The sequence below is a fragment of the Salminus brasiliensis genome, chromosome 6 (assembly GCF_030463535.1).
Source record: "Salminus brasiliensis chromosome 6, fSalBra1.hap2, whole genome shotgun sequence".
Taxonomy (NCBI): domain Eukaryota; kingdom Metazoa; phylum Chordata; class Actinopteri; order Characiformes; family Bryconidae; genus Salminus; species Salminus brasiliensis.
The window spans coordinates 20,889,130-20,907,341 of NC_132883.1; the positions used below are offsets into that span (position 1 = coordinate 20,889,130).

General features: G+C 43.7%; 1 protein-coding gene across 7 annotated transcripts in view; it reads left to right on the top strand.

Moving 5' to 3' along the window:
* Positions 1-18,212, top strand: part of cux2b (cut-like homeobox 2b) — a 161,848-nt gene that overhangs the window by 133,896 nt on the left and 9,740 nt on the right. For 5 of the 7 annotated variants that reach the window (XM_072681968.1, XM_072681969.1, XM_072681973.1 and 2 more), the window contains 13 exons: positions 1,165-1,305; positions 2,149-2,287; positions 3,223-3,299; positions 3,393-3,459; positions 6,333-6,381; positions 8,292-8,396; positions 8,708-8,908; positions 10,801-10,859; positions 10,966-11,014; positions 11,329-11,428; positions 12,522-13,166; positions 14,594-14,695; positions 16,288-17,108. In XM_072681968.1, coding sequence (XP_072538069.1) covers positions 1,165-1,305; positions 2,149-2,287; positions 3,223-3,299; positions 3,393-3,459; positions 6,333-6,381; positions 8,292-8,396; positions 8,708-8,908; positions 10,801-10,859; positions 10,966-11,014; positions 11,329-11,428; positions 12,522-13,166; positions 14,594-14,695; positions 16,288-17,108 — 2,555 coding nt within the window. The remainder of the gene's footprint in view (positions 1-1,164; positions 1,306-2,148; positions 2,288-3,222; positions 3,300-3,392; positions 3,460-6,332; positions 6,382-8,291; positions 8,397-8,707; positions 8,909-10,800; positions 10,860-10,965; positions 11,015-11,328; positions 11,429-12,521; positions 13,167-14,593; positions 14,696-16,287; positions 17,109-18,212) is intronic. The other 2 variants (XM_072681970.1, XM_072681972.1) reach the window with 1 other exon arrangement.

Genomic DNA, 18,212 nt, shown 5'->3' on the forward strand with positions numbered 1-18,212 from the left:
CTCTGATTAGGTGGTCTGAGGATTTCTTCACTTCCTGAGTATCTGAGTTGAAAAGGTTAAATGTTTGTGAAAGTGACCGCATTTTCAGAAGCTGTCCTGTGCCTGAGAGGATGCTCGGAAGGGAGAGCGGGGGCTGCCTTTAGCTTTATTGTGTGTAGCGGTGGGTTCGGGAAGCAGATCCGGACCCCCGCTGTGCCCCAGAAGAAGAGCTGATAAAAGCGTTGATTTCCTTCTTCTCCTTCTTCTTCTTCTTCTCCGGTTAAGAAAGGTTTTTGCGAGTGTGAACTGCCGAACACGTATCTGTGTTTGTGCATGTGTGTGTGTGTGTGTGTATGAGAGCAAGAGTGAATTGGTACACACACACACACACACACACACACACACACACTCACACACCTCTCTTCATGCAAACTCTGCTCCCCTGAGCCCATCTCTCTCTCTCTCTCTCTCTGTCTCTCTGTGCTTTCAGTACTGGAAGTCACCTCCTCTGCTTTTCTATTGCAAAGCAGGTGAACAACAGGAGGAGCACCACTCCTCTCAGTGCGCTGCAGAGCGGGCTCAACTTTATTCCCCCCCCCTTTTTTTTTTCTCCAGGAGGGGAAGAAAGGCAAGAGAGGAAGATTAAAAACAGCCGTGTGATGTGGAGAGCTGAGCCGCCTCCTGAGAATTCCTGGCATAATAATTTAAATGATCAAATGATCCAGAGGAGACTTGTTAGCGCAGAAACAGCCTCCTAGTTGGCCCCATGGGCCTCACGCTGAGCCACATGCATTGCAAAACAGCTCCTCTGTTGTGCTAAAGAATCTCACCGTTTTTTTTTTTTACCACACTACTTCTTTTTCTGTGACTTCTCTCCATTTTCTTTCCCTTTTTTTCACCCCCTCCTACATTGTTGGATTTGTCTAGATAAGTATTTGGGAGCAACTTGAGGAGCCAAGGTTGGTGGTTGCTAATGGAAGCGGCTTTGTGTGAAGAGTTCTTCTTATTTCGGGTTCTGTTGAACTCGCACTTTGAGAGCGAGGAATCGTTAGAGCATCTGAAATGAAACTTAACCAATTTCACATATGAGTGAAGAGGCGGACTCGCGGTACAGCTTTTACTGTTTACTAACACCCATACCACCTCTTTCTCTGTGTGTGTGTGTGTGTGTGTGTGTTCTCTCAGACCCTGCTCCAGTGCTAGAAGCCTCCCACTCACTGGAAGAGCGTCTGGTCGAGCTACAGAGCTCGACCCCGGACAGCGAGGCCCTGGTCAGGGAAATTTCAGGCCACTGGAGGAGACACCTGGAGTGCCTTAACAACGCAGGTCAGCACTCGGTTTCAAATCCCACCAAGCTCACAGAGACACTACACGCTGCCCTTTATTCTATTCTGTACCCCTACACTCAACACTATGATACTCTAGAAAAGGGGTCTTCACTCTCGGTCATGGAAGGTAGGAGCACTCGAGTAGGGAAATAACCAAACTGTGCTGGAATTCAGCTGTCCAGGACTGGAATCGATGACCCCAGCTCTAAAGACACTGGGAAAAAGAGGGATTTGTACACTACAGAGGTTAATAGGGAACTGTAGCCTTCAGTCATGACCTCCCTTTTTTCACAAAGGAAAAATCCATTAGCTAGGCCATCGGACAGTCAATGTGGATTTTAAATTGAACGTAAAAGTTCTGTTGTTTTGCACTGTGTAATTCAGTCCTGCAATTTGTGTCAATGCCAGTGAAAGCATTTTAACCATCCAGACCTTTTTCCTGGCATCCAAAAGAATGAACATGGCTTAAAAACTACAGAGAGTGTATTTGGACAGAACAATGGACACTTGACCTGTCTGTGCTCTGCTCTCAAATGTGTCATTTTGTTGCAATTGTTGCTACGTTGGACAAATTTTATAGAATGCTGCCAAAAACAGGGAAATTACAAAGCGTAGCTAAAGCATTGTTATGAGCAGCTCAAAAATAATAACTGTAGAACAATAAATTCCAGGTTTTGTAATTATTATTGTTTAAATTCATATAAAAAATTCATATTATTTTATTATATTATTGTGTAAAGTTTGTCCAGTGTTGCAACGGATAAGCGTATGCGGATTAAGAATGGACAGATCATTTGGGAGTATCCATTTTATTGTAAGTTTGCCTTGGACTCTCTCACAGAAAGCGTAGAGGAAAGCCCTGTATCCGTGCAGAGAGTAGAGCTATCACAACGGCCGCCCCATATGATGACCCCAAACAGCACACTGAGCCTCCAAGACGACGGCTCGCCTCTCCACAATCACCAAGGCCTAGAAGAAAGGTAAGAAACTGATTCATATTAATATCTTACTCTCAAAATAAGAGTGAAAAATCTTATATATACACACATCGAGAACTTTATAAGAAACAGCTGTACCTACTCATCAATGCAATTATCTAATCAGCCAGTCATGTAGTGCAGCGCGTATAGTCCTTCAGATACGGGCCAGCAACCTCAGGTAATAATGTTCATGTCGTCCTTTAGAGTGGGGGGAAAAAGTGATCTCAGCGATTTTGAGCTTTATAAGATTGCTGGTGTTAGACGGGCTGATTGCCTTGTTGAGGAGAGCGGTCCAGAGAGAATGGCCGCGCTGGTTCGAGCTGACAGAAAGGCTACAGTAACTACAGTAGACGTCCAGCTGTGAAAACAGAAAGGACAGAAAGCTGAGGCTGCAGCAGGCACAGGCTCATCGAAACTGGGCAGTTGAAGACTGGAAGATTAATCTCAAAATCTACTGAGGCACACAGATGATAGGGTCAGAATTTGGCACAAACAGCTCAAATCTATAAAAGAATCACGACTTGAACGACTGCCAGTTTGATGATGGCTACTTCCAGCACGAAGATGCTTCTTGTCACAAAGCAGGAGTCATCTCAAACTGGTTCAGTTCAGTGTTCTTCAGTAGCCTTTCCCAGTCACCAGATCCAATAGTCCAACAGCGCACTTTGGGATGTGGCAGAACAGGAGATTTGCAGCACGAAAGTGCTCCTGAAAAATTCCTCTACAGGAATTGTGTTTTAGCTTAATTCTTTCATAAAGCAGTTTCAGACGTCGAGCATCTAGAAGATGGCACTTGCATTGAGCAAGTCAGCACAATGGCTTGGCATTTTTGTCATTTTTTTAAGAACTTGAAAAGAAGGCTGATGCATTGTGAGCGTTTTAGTTCTCAGCGTGACATATTCTACCAGTTGGTGCTGTACTCTTTGTCTCCTCAGGGAAGCAGATGAAGCCGACACCATACTCTCTGCCAGACTGGCCCACGCTGAGAACAGGATCAAAGCTCTCCAGTCATGTTAGTATCAGTTCAAATCATACATGACTTAGGCTTGGTATTAGGTCAACTGTAAAGGTATTAACTGTGTTCTGTGTGTGTGTGTCTTTACAGCATTGAATAAAGCCCAGTCAGAGCTGCAAGAGATGAGGTGTAAATACGATCAAGAGATATCCGCCAAGTAAGCCTTTACTCTTACTTTTTTAATAGAGAGCACAAAGTATGAGTGTGTTGTTTGATGAAAAATATTAGTAAACAATACCATTATAATTACAGTCTGTAGTCCATCTGTTTCTCTGCATGCTTCGTTAGCCTCCTTTCACCCTGCTCTTCAGTGGCCAGATCCCCACAGGACCACCACAGAGCAGTGCAGTGACACTGACATGGCATCACTGCTACATGTGGATCATACACAGCAGTGCTGCTGGAGTGCTTAAACACTGTGTCCACTTACTTTCCACCTAGTTGGCTCACCTTGTAGATGTACAGTCAGAGACAGAAGCCCATCTGTTTCGCCACAGCTTGTGTTAGTCATCCTCTGGTCCTTCATCAGTGGTCACAGGATGCTGCCCACAGGACTCATTAGTGGATATTTCTGGTTCAGCAGTGAGACTGAGATGTTTAAAAACTCCAGCAGCACTGCTGTGTAGTCTGACACACTAACACATCACCACCATATCAGTGTCACTGCAGTGCTGAGAATGACCCACCACCCAAATACTACCTGCTCTGTGGTGGTCCTGTGGGGTCCCTATACCCAACCTTAACCTTATTTTCATCCCAAAACCAAATTCTGACCCTAAAGTTCCGCTCACACTGGGTTTTTGCTTTTTCAGTTACCTTGCAAAAGGGCCGGGGCAACGAGCAGAGCCAGAAATCAGCCATGTAAACGGTCAGCTTCAGCAGTTTCATAAACCAGCTATCCAAACTGCTAAAACCCCCAGAAGCAGCGATAATTACCATCTAATCCCTCTTACTCATTATTTCTATTTCATTTCTCATTATTAGTATGTTATAATGCTCACAAAAACAAAAAATAAAATACTGCAACAATCGGAGCTTCATGTTGGCTCAGATGGATCAGAGACATTACAGAGCACATCATAGCTTATACAGCCAGTTGCAGCGCTATTGGTCGAGGGCGCAAATTCGTCTGTCTTAGTTTACCAAACTCCACAAAAAAAGTCTGCAGACAAAAAGTATTCGTAAACACAAAATACACAATTGAAATGCATGGATTTTCACACTATGGACAACCCCCAGCAGCTTAACTCCACTAAACTAAACTTTTAACACACAGCTGGAATATCTGTAGGTAATTCGCAGGAAGTAAAGTGGGACCTAATAGTTAGCCATAAGATAACTTAGCCATATGCTAACTTGCTGGTCACAGCGTATTTAATACATTATATTGTTACATCCCATGTAGTGTTTTTTCCTGTTATACCACCCTATTCTATCAACCTATTTTATGTCCTTAAAAAGCAGTGGCTCCCTATCCTGGTCCAAACGCAGCGCTGCCCTTGCACATGTCCCTGTATTTCCTCCAGTAAATCAGCCATTTCAACTAATTAGCTGATTCCTTATTCAGAACTCAAAAGACTTCTCTAGCCAAATATCCACTGCAGTCGTTTTGTCTTCAAGTTGTGTCTCCATCCCAGATGTCCTCACTGCTCCGACTATGCGCAGGAGCTTGTGGGCGAGTCCAGCACCGTGCAGCTGGATGTCAGCCCTATCTGTGTGTCGGCCTCTGACAGACCTGAAGAAGGATTGCTCCTTTTTACAGATTGCTCGAGCAAACACTCGGGCCTGTCATCATCTCCCGACATAATGTTTCCAGCTCACGCCTCAAACGAATCTGGAACTCATACGAGAGGGACTGTCAATAGGCATTCGCAGTAAACGGCCGCTTTGTTCGGTTCTGCTATGCTAGGCCCGAGAACGCTCGACTAATGGATTTTCTTCCAGGCTTAATCCATGCCGCAATTGAACTGAAAGTTTTCAGATAAAGCGTGCTCTCTCCATTCAGTTGGATTTGAAGAATTTTCCATTTGACTCCCTCCCTCTCTCTCTCTCTCTCTCTCTCTCTTTCACTCTGTCTTTTGCTCTTTTCCCCCTTCTGTGATGTTCAGCAGCAGCGTGTGAGAACCACTGGCCCAGCCCAGCAAGCTCCTCGCATTTTCGGCTGCCCGTTCCGGCGCTTCACGTACGCCGGGGGATCTTTCTCGAAGCTCGGTCCGGATACACCTAGGAATTCATTAGCATAGCCACTTATTCCCCCCACCCCTGAAAGAGGGGAGGGAAGTCGCACTTTAAGTATGGTATGGGGAGTTCAGAAGGTGCTATGGAGTCTTGAGTGGAGCCCATCTCTCTGATTTTGCTCTTAAAGCAAATGTGCTCTAATTGAGAGGGGATCTTTGTTTAGAGGAACCTTCGGAGATTCGTGTATTTAATCAATCTTTCAGCCTTCCTCATTATTCAGCCTCTCCACCTTTTGAAAATCAACTCCCTGATGACTGAGAGGAAACTGTTGAACTTCAAACAAACCTTATGAATAATCTCCCCGAGACGCTATTCAAATGAGAGCTCTCTGATTGTTGGGAGTGTGTAGGCATGTCGAGATGTGATGTCGAATAATGCGCGATGGATGTGACTCACTCTGCTTTAATGACAGGAGACCTTGCTTCTTTTTCAGTTTTCAGTTTTTTTTCTTGGCTTTTTTTTTTCCCTTTCCCTCATTTCAGCGACTTTTTCAGGCTCTTAGCAACTTTGGAGGGGGTTTTATAATTCAACTGTTTTCTTGTTTACGACGGAGAGGTTAGCCTTGTGAAATGCTTGAGAAGCGAGCAGGCATACGCGCTGTGCGACAATGACGGCTTTAGTTTCCTGGAGTGGCATATTTGTTGCAGGAGTGCACGGCACATGTTAGCAAAGGCTGGAGATTGAAGAGATTTCGAGAGTTTCTAACGCGTTGAGGCACGGCGTCAATATTGACGCCGTGTGACCCATCGCCCTGCCACTGTTTGACCCCCTGCTGTCTGTTGTGTCTTCCAGAGCGGAGGAGGTGGGCACGCTCAGGACGAACCTGGAGAAGGCCAACCAGGTGAGTGCGGGCCTCTCCATTCTGCCGCTGATTGAGGATCCTGCATTTGTTAAGATAATCACCTTTTGTAATCAAGCCTCGGGGCTTTAATTAGACGCCCCTGCAGCCCCTCTTCCTTTGCCCCCGCCCTCCGCGCTCTCAGGGCCCCCGTGATTAGCCGTCTGCCTTTCTGCAGGCGGCGGAGGGCCACCAGACAAGCAGAGCGCGCTGGCTGCTGAGAGAGAGGCGTGATGCAGAGCAGAGCGGAGTGGCGAGAGCGCGGGGAGGCTGTTAGTTGCCTCGTCGCGCTGATTGCTTCCTCTCTCTCTTTTTTTTTCTTGCTTTTTTTTTTCTCCTTTCCGCAGCGATTTTCTCTTTCTCCCCTTCGCCAGCAGCTCTTAGATAAATGTTCCGAAAATGAGTCATTAATTAGCAGGCCGAGTGTGACAGAGCAGGTAAACAGTTTGGGAAGAAAGTGCCTGCGAGTAAACACTCACCTCAGCAGAACAGGCCGAGAGAGAGAGAGTGAGAGGGAGTGAGAGAGGAGAGAGACAGATGCTTTCCTTCATCCAGCACTCTCTCTCTCTCTCGCTCTCTCTCTTTTTTTGTACCTGGTTATTAGATGGTTAACCCTTAGAGTTGTCTTTGTCTTTATAATCAGTAGCCGTAGTGGTTATGATGAGATACGACTGATCAACAGTTTGGAGTCACTTGTCATGTTCATATCTGCTGTTATTTTATTCATCAGGTTCATCTGCCAGGTTTCAAATAGAAACTATTCTGGATATTGATTTTATCATAACTTCACTGTCACACACATTTCCTTCATGTCCTCTTTCTCACAGATGTTTACATTTTTTACTTTCTTTCTTTTGTGCTGTATTCTGTCTTTCTTCTTTCTTCTGACTCTTATCTTCTCTTTCTTTCCTTCTTTGTCTCTCTATCTTTCTTTCTTTCTTTCTTCTCTCCTTCTATGTTGCTTTCTTTCTTTCTTTTTCTATCACTGAAGAAACACAGCACACACTGAACTAAGACAGTACACACTAAAGAGAGACTGCACACACTGAAGAGAGACAGCACACACTGAACTAAGACAGTACACACTGAAGAGAGACAGCACACACTGAACTAAGACAGTACACACTGAAGAGAGACAGCACACACTGAACTAAGACAGTACACACTAAAGAGAGACAGCACACACTGAACTAAGACAGTACACACTGAAGAGAGACAGCACACACTGAACTAAGACAGTACACACTGAAGAGAGACAGCACACACTGAACTAAGACAGTACACACTGAAGAGAGACAGCACACACTGAACTAAGACAGTACACACTAAAGAGAGACAGCACACACTGAACTAAGACAGTACACACTGAAGAGAGACAGCACACACTGAACTAAGACAGTATACACTGAAGAGAGACAGCACACACTGAACTAAGACAGTACACACTGAAGAGAGACAGCACGCACTGAAGAGAGACAGCACGCACTGAAGAGAGACAGCACACACTGAACTAAGACAGTACACACTGAAGAGAGACTGCACACACTGAAGAGAGACTGCACGCACTAAAGAGTGACAGCATACACTGAAGAGACAGCGCACACTGAAGAGAGAGTGCACACACTGAAGAGAGAGACTGCATACACTGAAGAGAGAGTGCACACCCTGAAGAGAGACAGCACACACTGACGAGAGAGTGCACACACTAAAGAGAGAGAGCACACACTGAAGAAAGACAGCATACATTAAAGAGAGACTGTACACACTGAAGAGAGAGAGTGCACACACTGAAGAGAGAGAGTGCACGCTGTAAAGTAGTAGTGCTGAGTTTAGTAGTTAAAGTGTTAAGTTAGTCATGTTGGCTGCTCTTGTAAAGCTCTCCACTGTGTGTGTGTGTGTGTGTTTGATGGCAGAGAGCGGAGCTGGCTCAGAGGGAGGTAGAGCGGCTGAGGGAACAGCTCGCCGGTGCCCACAGCAGTTCTAAAGGGAGTGGTCTCGCTGACGAGGGCCCCAGTGAGGTATGAGTGAATCCCCTCTTGCCGAAACTTTGACATTAAAGAGAAAAGCAGCACTTAGAGAAAGTCTTCACTTCATCATGACACTCTCAAACCACATTCAGAGGAAAGAGTGACTTGTCCGCACTGAAGCCCTTCGCTCCTCTCACTTCTCATTAGTGACTCTTTGAAGCAACATGATTATAGGAAACTGGAGAGAGGGAGTTGGAGGCAGACATTTTGATGTTGAAACAGGATTTTCATGTTCTTTTTTTCCCTCCTCCCTCTTTCCCCCATCGCGCTCGCCACACTGCCGTCCCTGTGCCCCATCTCAGGGGAGAGGAGAGAGGGATGAGAAGGACGAGTGCTCGCCATCACGACTGGAGGCGGTGCTGTTCTCTAAGGACAGAGAGATCCTTCGTCTGCTGGAGAACGTCCAGCGGCTTCAGTTCACTCTGCAGGAAGTGCAGGACTCCTCAGCCAGTCAGGTGGCAGAGCTGGAGCGGCAACTGGCCTATAAGAGCGAGGCTATAGAAGTAAGTGGGGCTGAGTGTGATCCTTAGAGCTGGTACCGTTCAGGCTGTTTTCTGGTGCTTTTCTTTGTGTTGGTTTTCTCACTTGTAGAAACCTGAGGATTTGTCCAACAGGTTCTTTAAGTAACTAATTAACTCTCTGCCTCGCTCTCTAATTTATGTTCTGGACAGTTCAGATTTCTTTCATTTATCAGTTTATTTATTTATTTATTTATTTCCCCCTCGTCTTTTCTTTCAGTCTGTTTTGTTCTCTCATTTCCTCTCTCGTCCTTTCTTAATTCTTTCTTTCTTTCTCACTTTCTTTCACTTATTGTGTCTTCCTTACTTTCTTTCTTTCTTCTGACTGCTATTATCTATTTTTCTCTTACTTTCTCTATTTTATTCTACCTTACTTTCTCTTCCTTTCTTTTCTTCTTTGTCCATCTTTCTTTTTCTTTCCATCTTCTGACCCTATTCTCTCTTTCTCTCTTTCTGTCTTTCTACCTGTATTCTGTCTTTTCTTTTTTTCTATATTTTTCTTTGTCTTCTCTCCTTCTATCTTTCATTCTTTCTTTCATTCTTTCATTTTGTATTGTCTTTATTTCTTTTTCTCTTTTTTTGTTCCTCTGGCCCTTATTCTTTCTTTCTTTCTTTGTTTTTCTCTTTATTTTTTCCTGACCCTTATTCTGTTTTTCCTTTTTTCTTTCTTTCCTTCTTCTGACACATATTTTTTCTGTTTTACTCTCCTTCTATATTTCTTTCCTTGTCTTTTTTCTTATCTTTTTTATTTCTTCTCTCTTTTTGTGTCGTTCTTCTCTCCTTATGTCTTTCATTCTTTCTTCTTTTATTCTACCTGTATTGTGTTTTTATTCCTTTTATTCGATTTTTCATTCTTCTGACCCTTATTCGTTTTTTCTTTCTTTTTTGCTTTCTTTCTTATTTTTTCTGACCCCTATTCTTTCTTTTGACCCTTTATTGTGTCTTTATTTTTTCTTTATTTCCTTCTTCTGACCCACATTTTCCTTCTTTATTTTTCTTTGTGATTTTTCTTCTTTTTTCTTCTTTTTTTCTCTTTTTTTCTGCTTCTATCTTTCATTATTTCTTTTTTTATACCTGTATTGTGTCTTTTTTTTATTTTTTTTATTTTGACTCTATTCTTTTTTTCTGACTCTTATTCTCTCACTATTTTCTTTATTTCATTCATACTTTTGTGCCTCCCTTCATTCTTTTTTTCTGACCCTTATTCTCTCTCCATATATATTTTTTTTCCGGGTTGTTGAATAAGTACAACGAAGTTGTACTGAGTAGATGCCGCAATTCAGGGTTTACCAGCTTCAGTTCTAGAGGCCCCCTATATAACACAGTTCTGTGTTTTCTCTGCTCTAACACTGGAGCCATCAGCTAATCGTCAGCTTCATGAGCTGAATCAAGTGTGTATGAGCTGGAAAATATGAAACATTTCACTCCGCAGCTGAAGCTGGGAAACAGGCTGGGAATTGAAGTTTGAGTAGAAGCATATGAGTGGCTCGTGCACTTGTTATTCATTTGCCGTAAGTGTTTTTCTTCAACACTGTATTCAGGCTTGTTTTTGCTCTGTTTTTTTCTTGCATTGGTTGCTACACAACAAGACGTGCTAACACTCCAGCAGATTAAAGAGCTGGCAGAGTTAGTTGGAAGAACTGAAACAAATATATGGTTGCTATTTTCATCATATTCTTACTCCACTTGCAACGCAAAAGGAATTCGTCCTTCGCTCCGTGTATGTGTCTGACTTTATTAAGGAGCTCAGCAGGTGAATGTGTGCACTTAAGGATTCTGCTCATGCAGCTCTGAATGTTAAAACAAAAGACACCACTCATAAGACTGCTTGGTTTCTTGGCCATCTGTGAGATGTTCTGTTCATGTGTCTTTAACAGAGACTAGAAGCTAAACTGCAGTCTCAGCTTGACTATGAAGAGGTCAAAACCGAACTCAGGTAAAGGAAATGACATCCGAAAACACAGAAATCAAGCAGAACATGAATGTGAATGTCGTGTATGTGTGTCAGTAAGAACGGTATTGACCTCCCTCTTCTCCTGCAGCATTCTGAAAGCAATGAAACTGGCATCCGCAAATGGAAGCTCATCCCAGGTGAGAGTTCTGGCCTCGAAATTTTGCAAGCTTTCATTATTCCAGGGTAATTCCTATCTCTGTTGTACGTTATATTGGCATGTTGTTCACCACCACCTGAAACAACAGACAAATGAGTTCACTTTTCCACAAAAAAGCACCTTTGTTTTTCTTTCAATATTGCAAATCTGCCAATGAGGAAACTCTGCCGCGACGCAAGTGAATGCCCCGCTAGCCTTCATCCATAATGTGGAAGTGAGCACCCACAGCCACTAGCATTGATTAATCAGAGTTTAACTCCCTCTGTGTGTGCGTGTGTGTTTGTGTACGTATAGGAATCTGCCAAAGCTGCAGAAGCTCTATTGCTGGACAAAGAGGCCTTCCTTCCCTCCCACAAATTTCTGATGGACAAAGCCAGAGTCCTACACAGTAATGGTAAAAATGCAACCTTTCTCAGATTTGCCAGTATTTGTTCAGATTTTGCTCAATTTCGTTTAGGGATGTACTGGGATGGGAATTGAGGGTTGATGCCAATATCCGACATTTATTTATTTATTCATTTTTTCCCTCCGATGCTGATATGAAAACATGTAAACACTGAAAAATTGGGACTACATCTTCTTGGAGTTACCTCATAAATATAGTGTTGCTCTCCCGCAAATCTTCATCTCCTGTTTTTCGGTTTTTGATATAATGTGAATCGGACAGTGGTTCTTTGCCAGATGAATAGACCAATGGAAATGCTCTGTTGAAGAGCGTTGGACTTTCACATAGAAGTTTTTTTGCTTCTTCTGTAAAGTTGCCATTTTGGAGATACAAGGTTCTGTGTGACAGTGACCAGTATATTTCTGTAGGGCAGTGACGCTGAACCCTGCTCATGGTGACGCAGCACACTGCATGGTTTTAGATGTTCTTTGACTCAACACACCTGATCCAGCTTAGGAAGGGCTCAGTTATCAGTGGCTGAGCTGGATCAGCTGTGTTGTATCAAGGAACACTTGAAACTGTGAAGTGCAGTGGGTCGCGAAGAGAGAGATAAAAAAAACACAGCTTCAGGGTAACAAATTCAGTAAAATGAAAGGCAAAAGTAGATATCCCAGATAGACCGTCTAGAAAACACTCTGGCCTTCTAGAGTTCAATATATAAATAATCGAGCATCGGTTTTAAATATCGCTAAACTCTATATATATTAAACAAGAACAATGATTGTGTTGAAAATTTCCAACGTCTCCAATTGTACATCTTTAATTTTGAACTGGTCTTTAATAAGTACATACAATTCAGCGTGTCAGAAGTTAGAGGACGCACAACTTTTCAAAGTGTTTGCAGTTTGCAGTGACAGTATGTATCAAATGAATATTAAATGATTAAGGAAGGAAGTTTGAGTTAAAAGAGAAAATTGGAAAAGAAAAAAACTTGACAGTGTGAGGATGTATAACTAATTTCACTGATTAAATACATAAACTAGACTGCTTTGTAGATGTGGAATAACTAATGTTTTGTACTTTCTTCTGGGACTCCATTAAGTAGACCAATCAGACGGCTCCAGTAAGGACCTTGGCCGACCTATGGGTTCATACTCCTCCCCTCCAGGGGCGTTACCAATGGACGGTCAGTCCTCCTCTAGTCCCGGACCGCCCAATCCCGACGGGGCCTCGACGGCCCACGACCTCCCGCGCCCTTTCTCAGTCTCGCCCTTCTCTGGCGAGAAGCTCGCTGGAGAGCAGCTCCTGCAGAAGCAGCTCCTCTCTCCTCACTTTAAGAAGGACAGCCCCTCTCTCCTGGCCTTCCCCACTGCCCTGTTCGCAGCCAAAGCTGCCCTCATGTCTGCCAATCCGGGCTCTTCAGGGCCTGTGTCCATGGAGACCGGCCTACCCAGCAGCGACCAATCAGAAAGCGGGAGTTCAGGTGGTGGGGAAGATGATCAGCTGGACACGGCAGAGATAGCCTATCAGGTGAAAGAGCAGCTGCTGAAACACAACATCGGCCAGCGTGTTTTCGGGCACTACGTCCTGGGCCTCTCACAAGGCTCAGTCAGTGAGATCCTGGCTCGGCCCAAGCCGTGGAGGAAACTAACGGTCAAGGGGAAGGAGCCCTTCATTAAGATGAAGCAGTTCTTGTCAGACGAGCAGAACATCCTGGCCTTGCGCACCATCCAGGTTCGACAGAGAGGTGAGTGGACTGAGGTATTACATTCTAAGCTTTACTGATCAGGTTGGATCTGCTTACTGCCTTGATGGTTCATAGGCAGATGTGTCTTCTGAGTGGATTTGCAATAACGTTACATTACTTAGCAAGCTTTATTCGGATATAAAAACAACAATATCACATATATGTGTAAATATTTGTGACTGTGTTGTTTGATGATGATACTTTAATATGGACAAAAGTATTGGGACACCTGTTTATTTATTGTTTCTTCAAAAATCAAGGGTATTAAAAACAAAAAACAGTTATCCTGTTATCCTTGTTGGAGTAACTGTCTCTACTGTCCAGGAAAGGCTTTTTACTAGATTTTGGTGCATTATTGTGAGGACTTGATTGCATTCAGCAACAAGAGTGTTAGTGAGGTCAGGACTTGCCTCATCCCCCAACTCCTTAACTCATCCCAAAAGTATTGGATAGAGCGCCAACCATCATTCTTGAGAACACAGTTCCACTGCTCCACAGCTCAATGCACATCCAGATGCACACTCGGATGTTTTCCTACTATCATTATATTAATATACAACAAACATTTTATACCCTTTTTGTATACCGTAGTACACCAGAATTTTCAACATGTGCTTTTAGGAATAGTAAAAAAAATAATATTGACAAAAAAAAGGATGGCACAAATGTCCAAATACTTTACTTGCACAGCCATTGAGTTATCTGCCGTCACTGCACTGCAGACACTAGATGATTGTGACAGTGATCTGAGCATTCGCGGTGAAATCTGATCAGCCCATTTCCATTATTGCTGCACAGGCACTCATCAGATATATACCCAGTCCTGGAATGCGTGAAATAACTCACGTCTGTTGGAGAAGATCTGATGTTTGTGTTCACACAGCCCCTGAAAACACTTCAACCTCTTCAACCTTATAATATGAATGTAGTATAAGGTCGCCTAAGGTCGCCGGCTCACCTCATGTCTCCTTCTGTCCACTTGTAGATGTTTCCATCTACCCCACTCCAGCCAAACTTCAACGTGTTGCTTCGCTGCCATATTGTCAGCCTCACTCTTCCAGTGAGATGCTCCTGTCAGCTCCAGTAGAGCACCTGAAACCCCAAAGTGTTGCTGCAATGCTTCCTCTTCCCCTGCCCCCCCCCCCCCTTCCCCAAAACTCCCTGTATTTGTTGTGATACTTTCAACTCTGTTTTCTTCTTGGGTTTTCTCAGCTTTGAAAGTGGAGCTTTTCACGTGTTACTGAAACCCTCACTTGATGCCAAGTTCTCAAAGGCTGCCATTGATCTAGCAGTCAAAGGGAAAGCTTTGGAACTCTTCTCTGATCAACCATCCCACTCACCTCATCTCTCTCTCTCTCCCTCTCTCTCCCTCTCTCTCCATCATTCCCCCCTCTCCTTTTCTTTCTTACTCTTACCCTCCATGGCAGGGAGCATCACTCCTCGCATCCGAACTCCAGAAACTGGGTCAGACGATGCCATCAAGAACATTTTGGAACAAGCTAAGAAAGAGATCCAGTCCCAAAGAGGAAGTAAGAGTTGCTTTTCTAGACACATTTAAGCAAAGTGCTTTAAATACATGCACAGTTTAACAGGTGACGTTAGAATTGAGTAGAACGGTGCCCACCACACCTTTTTACAGGCTTTGAATACTGTTAGGTGTTTCCAAACAATTGACTGAATACTCTCCAAAAACACCATCAATAAAAACAACAACAATAAACGGTGTTAGGAATTAAAGAATCTCTATTGGTAAAGTAGTTATAGACTAGTACGAATTCCCAGTTATTTGTTTTTTCGGCTGATGATTTTCTCGTACTGCATGAATTATTCACATGGTGCGTTCAAATCGATGACTAGTACTCTTTAAATATTCAACTTTGTTTCATGCAAATCATTATTTTATTACATTTTTTAAAAATCTACTTTACAGTGTCCCTTTAATCTAGCAACGTACTCAGACATACTTTATAATAATAATTTAATAATACATTATATCCTCAAGCAGACTTCGGTTCAGTATGTCCTACGCATTCGTATTTGGTTGAAGAACATTTTTTAAATATCCACTAAGGCATAGTCTGCGAAAGTGGTACATCATATCCACATGTATTTTTAGAAAGTATAGGTCAAACACTAAATTAGCACAGCTTACGCAAGTGTACTTTTCAAAAGCATGTTGAAACAAAGGGGAAAGTGAAGTGACGTAATAGATAATGTAATATACACCCATTAGCCATTACATTAGCACCACAGAAAGGTGACATTGATGATCAGTGGCATCTGCCCATGGGTAGCAAGTGAATAGTCAGTTCTTAAAGGGCAACGTGTTAAAAGCAGAAGAAATAGGCGAGCATAAAGAAATGTCCTGTCCTGGCACCTAAGGGGTGGAACGACCTTCTCCTGGGTGTCGCTCGCTCTCTTTCAAGAGTACTGTGGTCTCCATTCTGACTTTTGTATTTAGTAGTATTAGATAAGCTTAAAGGACTCTTTTGGATCCTAGTCTATACAAACTAACTAAGGGTGTTTTCTGAGTAAACAGTGAAGCAGTGAAGTCGCTCAATGTAAATGTAAATGAGCCGCTTTGACAAGGGGCCAAATGTGATGGCTAGACAACTGGGTCAGAACATCTCCAAAACGTCCAAAACGGAAGGTCTTGTGGGGCTTTTCTGTTATGCAGTGGTCAGTACCTACCAAAAGTGCTCCAAGAAAGGACACCCAGTGAGCAACATACTCAGGTCATTGGCACCTAAGGCTCATTTGATGCGATCCTTGGAGGCCCCACCTACAACTTACAGGACTTAGAGGATCTGATGCTAATGTCTGGGTGCCACAGGACGCCTTCAGAGGTCCTATCTATTTAATTTGTGACCTACTCAATATTATGCAGGCGGTGCTAATGTTATGGCTGATCAGTAAATGTCATTGGTGGTATTGCTCTGAAACTTTGAGAGGGTTGAGGGGTTTTGGGGTGTTTTTCACGATATGTATATGTGAATTACGGCACGACTGTAAAACGTGCAGCATTGAGCAGCTGATATTAGTGTTGATTCTAGCTCTTTTTGACACTGCTGGTAAAGATTTCATATTATGTGAGCCCTAATTCTGTATGTGTTTTGTGTAGGTGATGGTAAGTCCTCCCTGGGCGGCTCCTCTGGGCGCAGCAGCAGTGGGGGAGGCAGTAACTCGGATGAAACTATTAAGAGCATCCTGGAGCAGGCTCGGAGGGAGATGCAGGCGCAGCAGCAGGCTCTGCTGGAGATGGAGGTCTGTGGCCGGACGCCAGCCGGAGACCGACTGGGCTCACAGGATCCATCTAAGAGCCTGCCCGGCCCCATGCCTGCCTACATCAAGCAAGAGGAGGGAGGCCCTGTGGCTGTATGCATGGGCAACCCCATCAGCAGCCCCCAGACCCCTTTGAGCGTGCTGTCTCCTGCTGCCTTCGTCCAGAACATCATCCGCAAGGTCAAGTCAGAGATTGGAGAGGCCGGTACCTACTTTGACCAGCATTGGTCAGCCGAGCGGGGGTCAGTAATGTTAGCCACAGGTACTGCATCACATCCTTTCAATTCCGTTTCACCCTCGCTGTCCTCTTCGTCCTCCACCGGCCACTCCTCCGTGCCTCGGGCCTGGCCACGGGCAGAGAATGGCGACTGCACGCCTGGAGCTGAGGAGGTCGCAGAGGAGGAGCCCCTGCTGGGCCGACCCGTGGAGGTAAAAGTGGAGCCGGAGGTGTCCGTGAGCGGTGAGCCCCCTTGTGGGGGAGCACGGATAGGCTATTACCCCTCCTACATCCCTCGCACCCTCAAGCCCACCGTACCACCGCTGACCCCTGAGCAGTACGAGATGTACATGTACCGCGAGGTGGACACCATCGAGCTGACCCGGCAGGTGAAGGAGAAGCTGGCCAAGAATGGCATTTGTCAGAGGATCTTTGGAGAGAAGGTGAATCACAGTGATATTTGAGGCCACTGAGGGTTTTTATTGATTTTAAAGCACTTTTCTACCGAACTGTATGATTTGTTACTGCTGGTGTCATTGATCTGTTCTATTCATCCCCAATTTCAAATCCATTGGAACCTCTAGCAGATACTTAAAGATTTGTCTCCTGCTGACATTTCTCCTAATACCCTCCATGATTTTGTGTATAGCTGTGATAGTTCCAGCCCCAAAACACAACATTAAGTTTACGTAGGGTTGTGATGACGGGGATGTGATCCAAATCCATGCATAATTTAATAGAGCAGGTTATGGCCACATCAAGAGCAACCACAAATGGTGTGTTCCTGGTAACAAAACAAAAAATGAAAAAAATGTAATATCTATAGTACAATAATAATATATATTAATTATTTATATACTTTATATACTAATAATATATATACACATCACATCTTTTACTTTTGAATTAGGACTGGATAAAAAGCAGAGCTGTGGCAGAAATGCAGTTTTGCTGGCGGGAGTTTTGTAATACTTTTCTAGTATTAAAACTTTAATACTTTACATAGTAAGTCTCAGATAGTGGCTCAAATTGTGTACAACTATACACACTAAAAAAGAAGCACATTTATGGCGACATTCTATAGCAACTGGTCACAAATCGACAGGGAGGTCAGGCATCTTGTTCTGTTAGATATTTATTTTGAATTATGGCTAACAAATATTACATTTCTGGATCTCAAATTAAATAAATTGGCAGCATATCATCCTTTAACTGTATGGCTGTATTATCTATGAAAACAAAGATAAGATCTGTTTGCATGCAACAAGGTATTCTGATTAGGACCACAGACTAGATTAGGACATCTCTAGGTATAAGACAGTACATACGTGCAAGCACTGCAAACTTTATAAAATTACATTGCACACTTCTGTTTTCTGCTATAGGGTTTTCATTTCGGTTGCAAGGTCTCTATTGTATGCTTTGCTACCACCTTGTGGTGGACTGAAGGCTTCACAGCAGCCTGACGAGCTGTGTTTCTAGGTCCTGGTGCATACCAGTACATAGAGTTGATTAGCAGAAGTGTTTTTTTATGTCTCACTAACTAA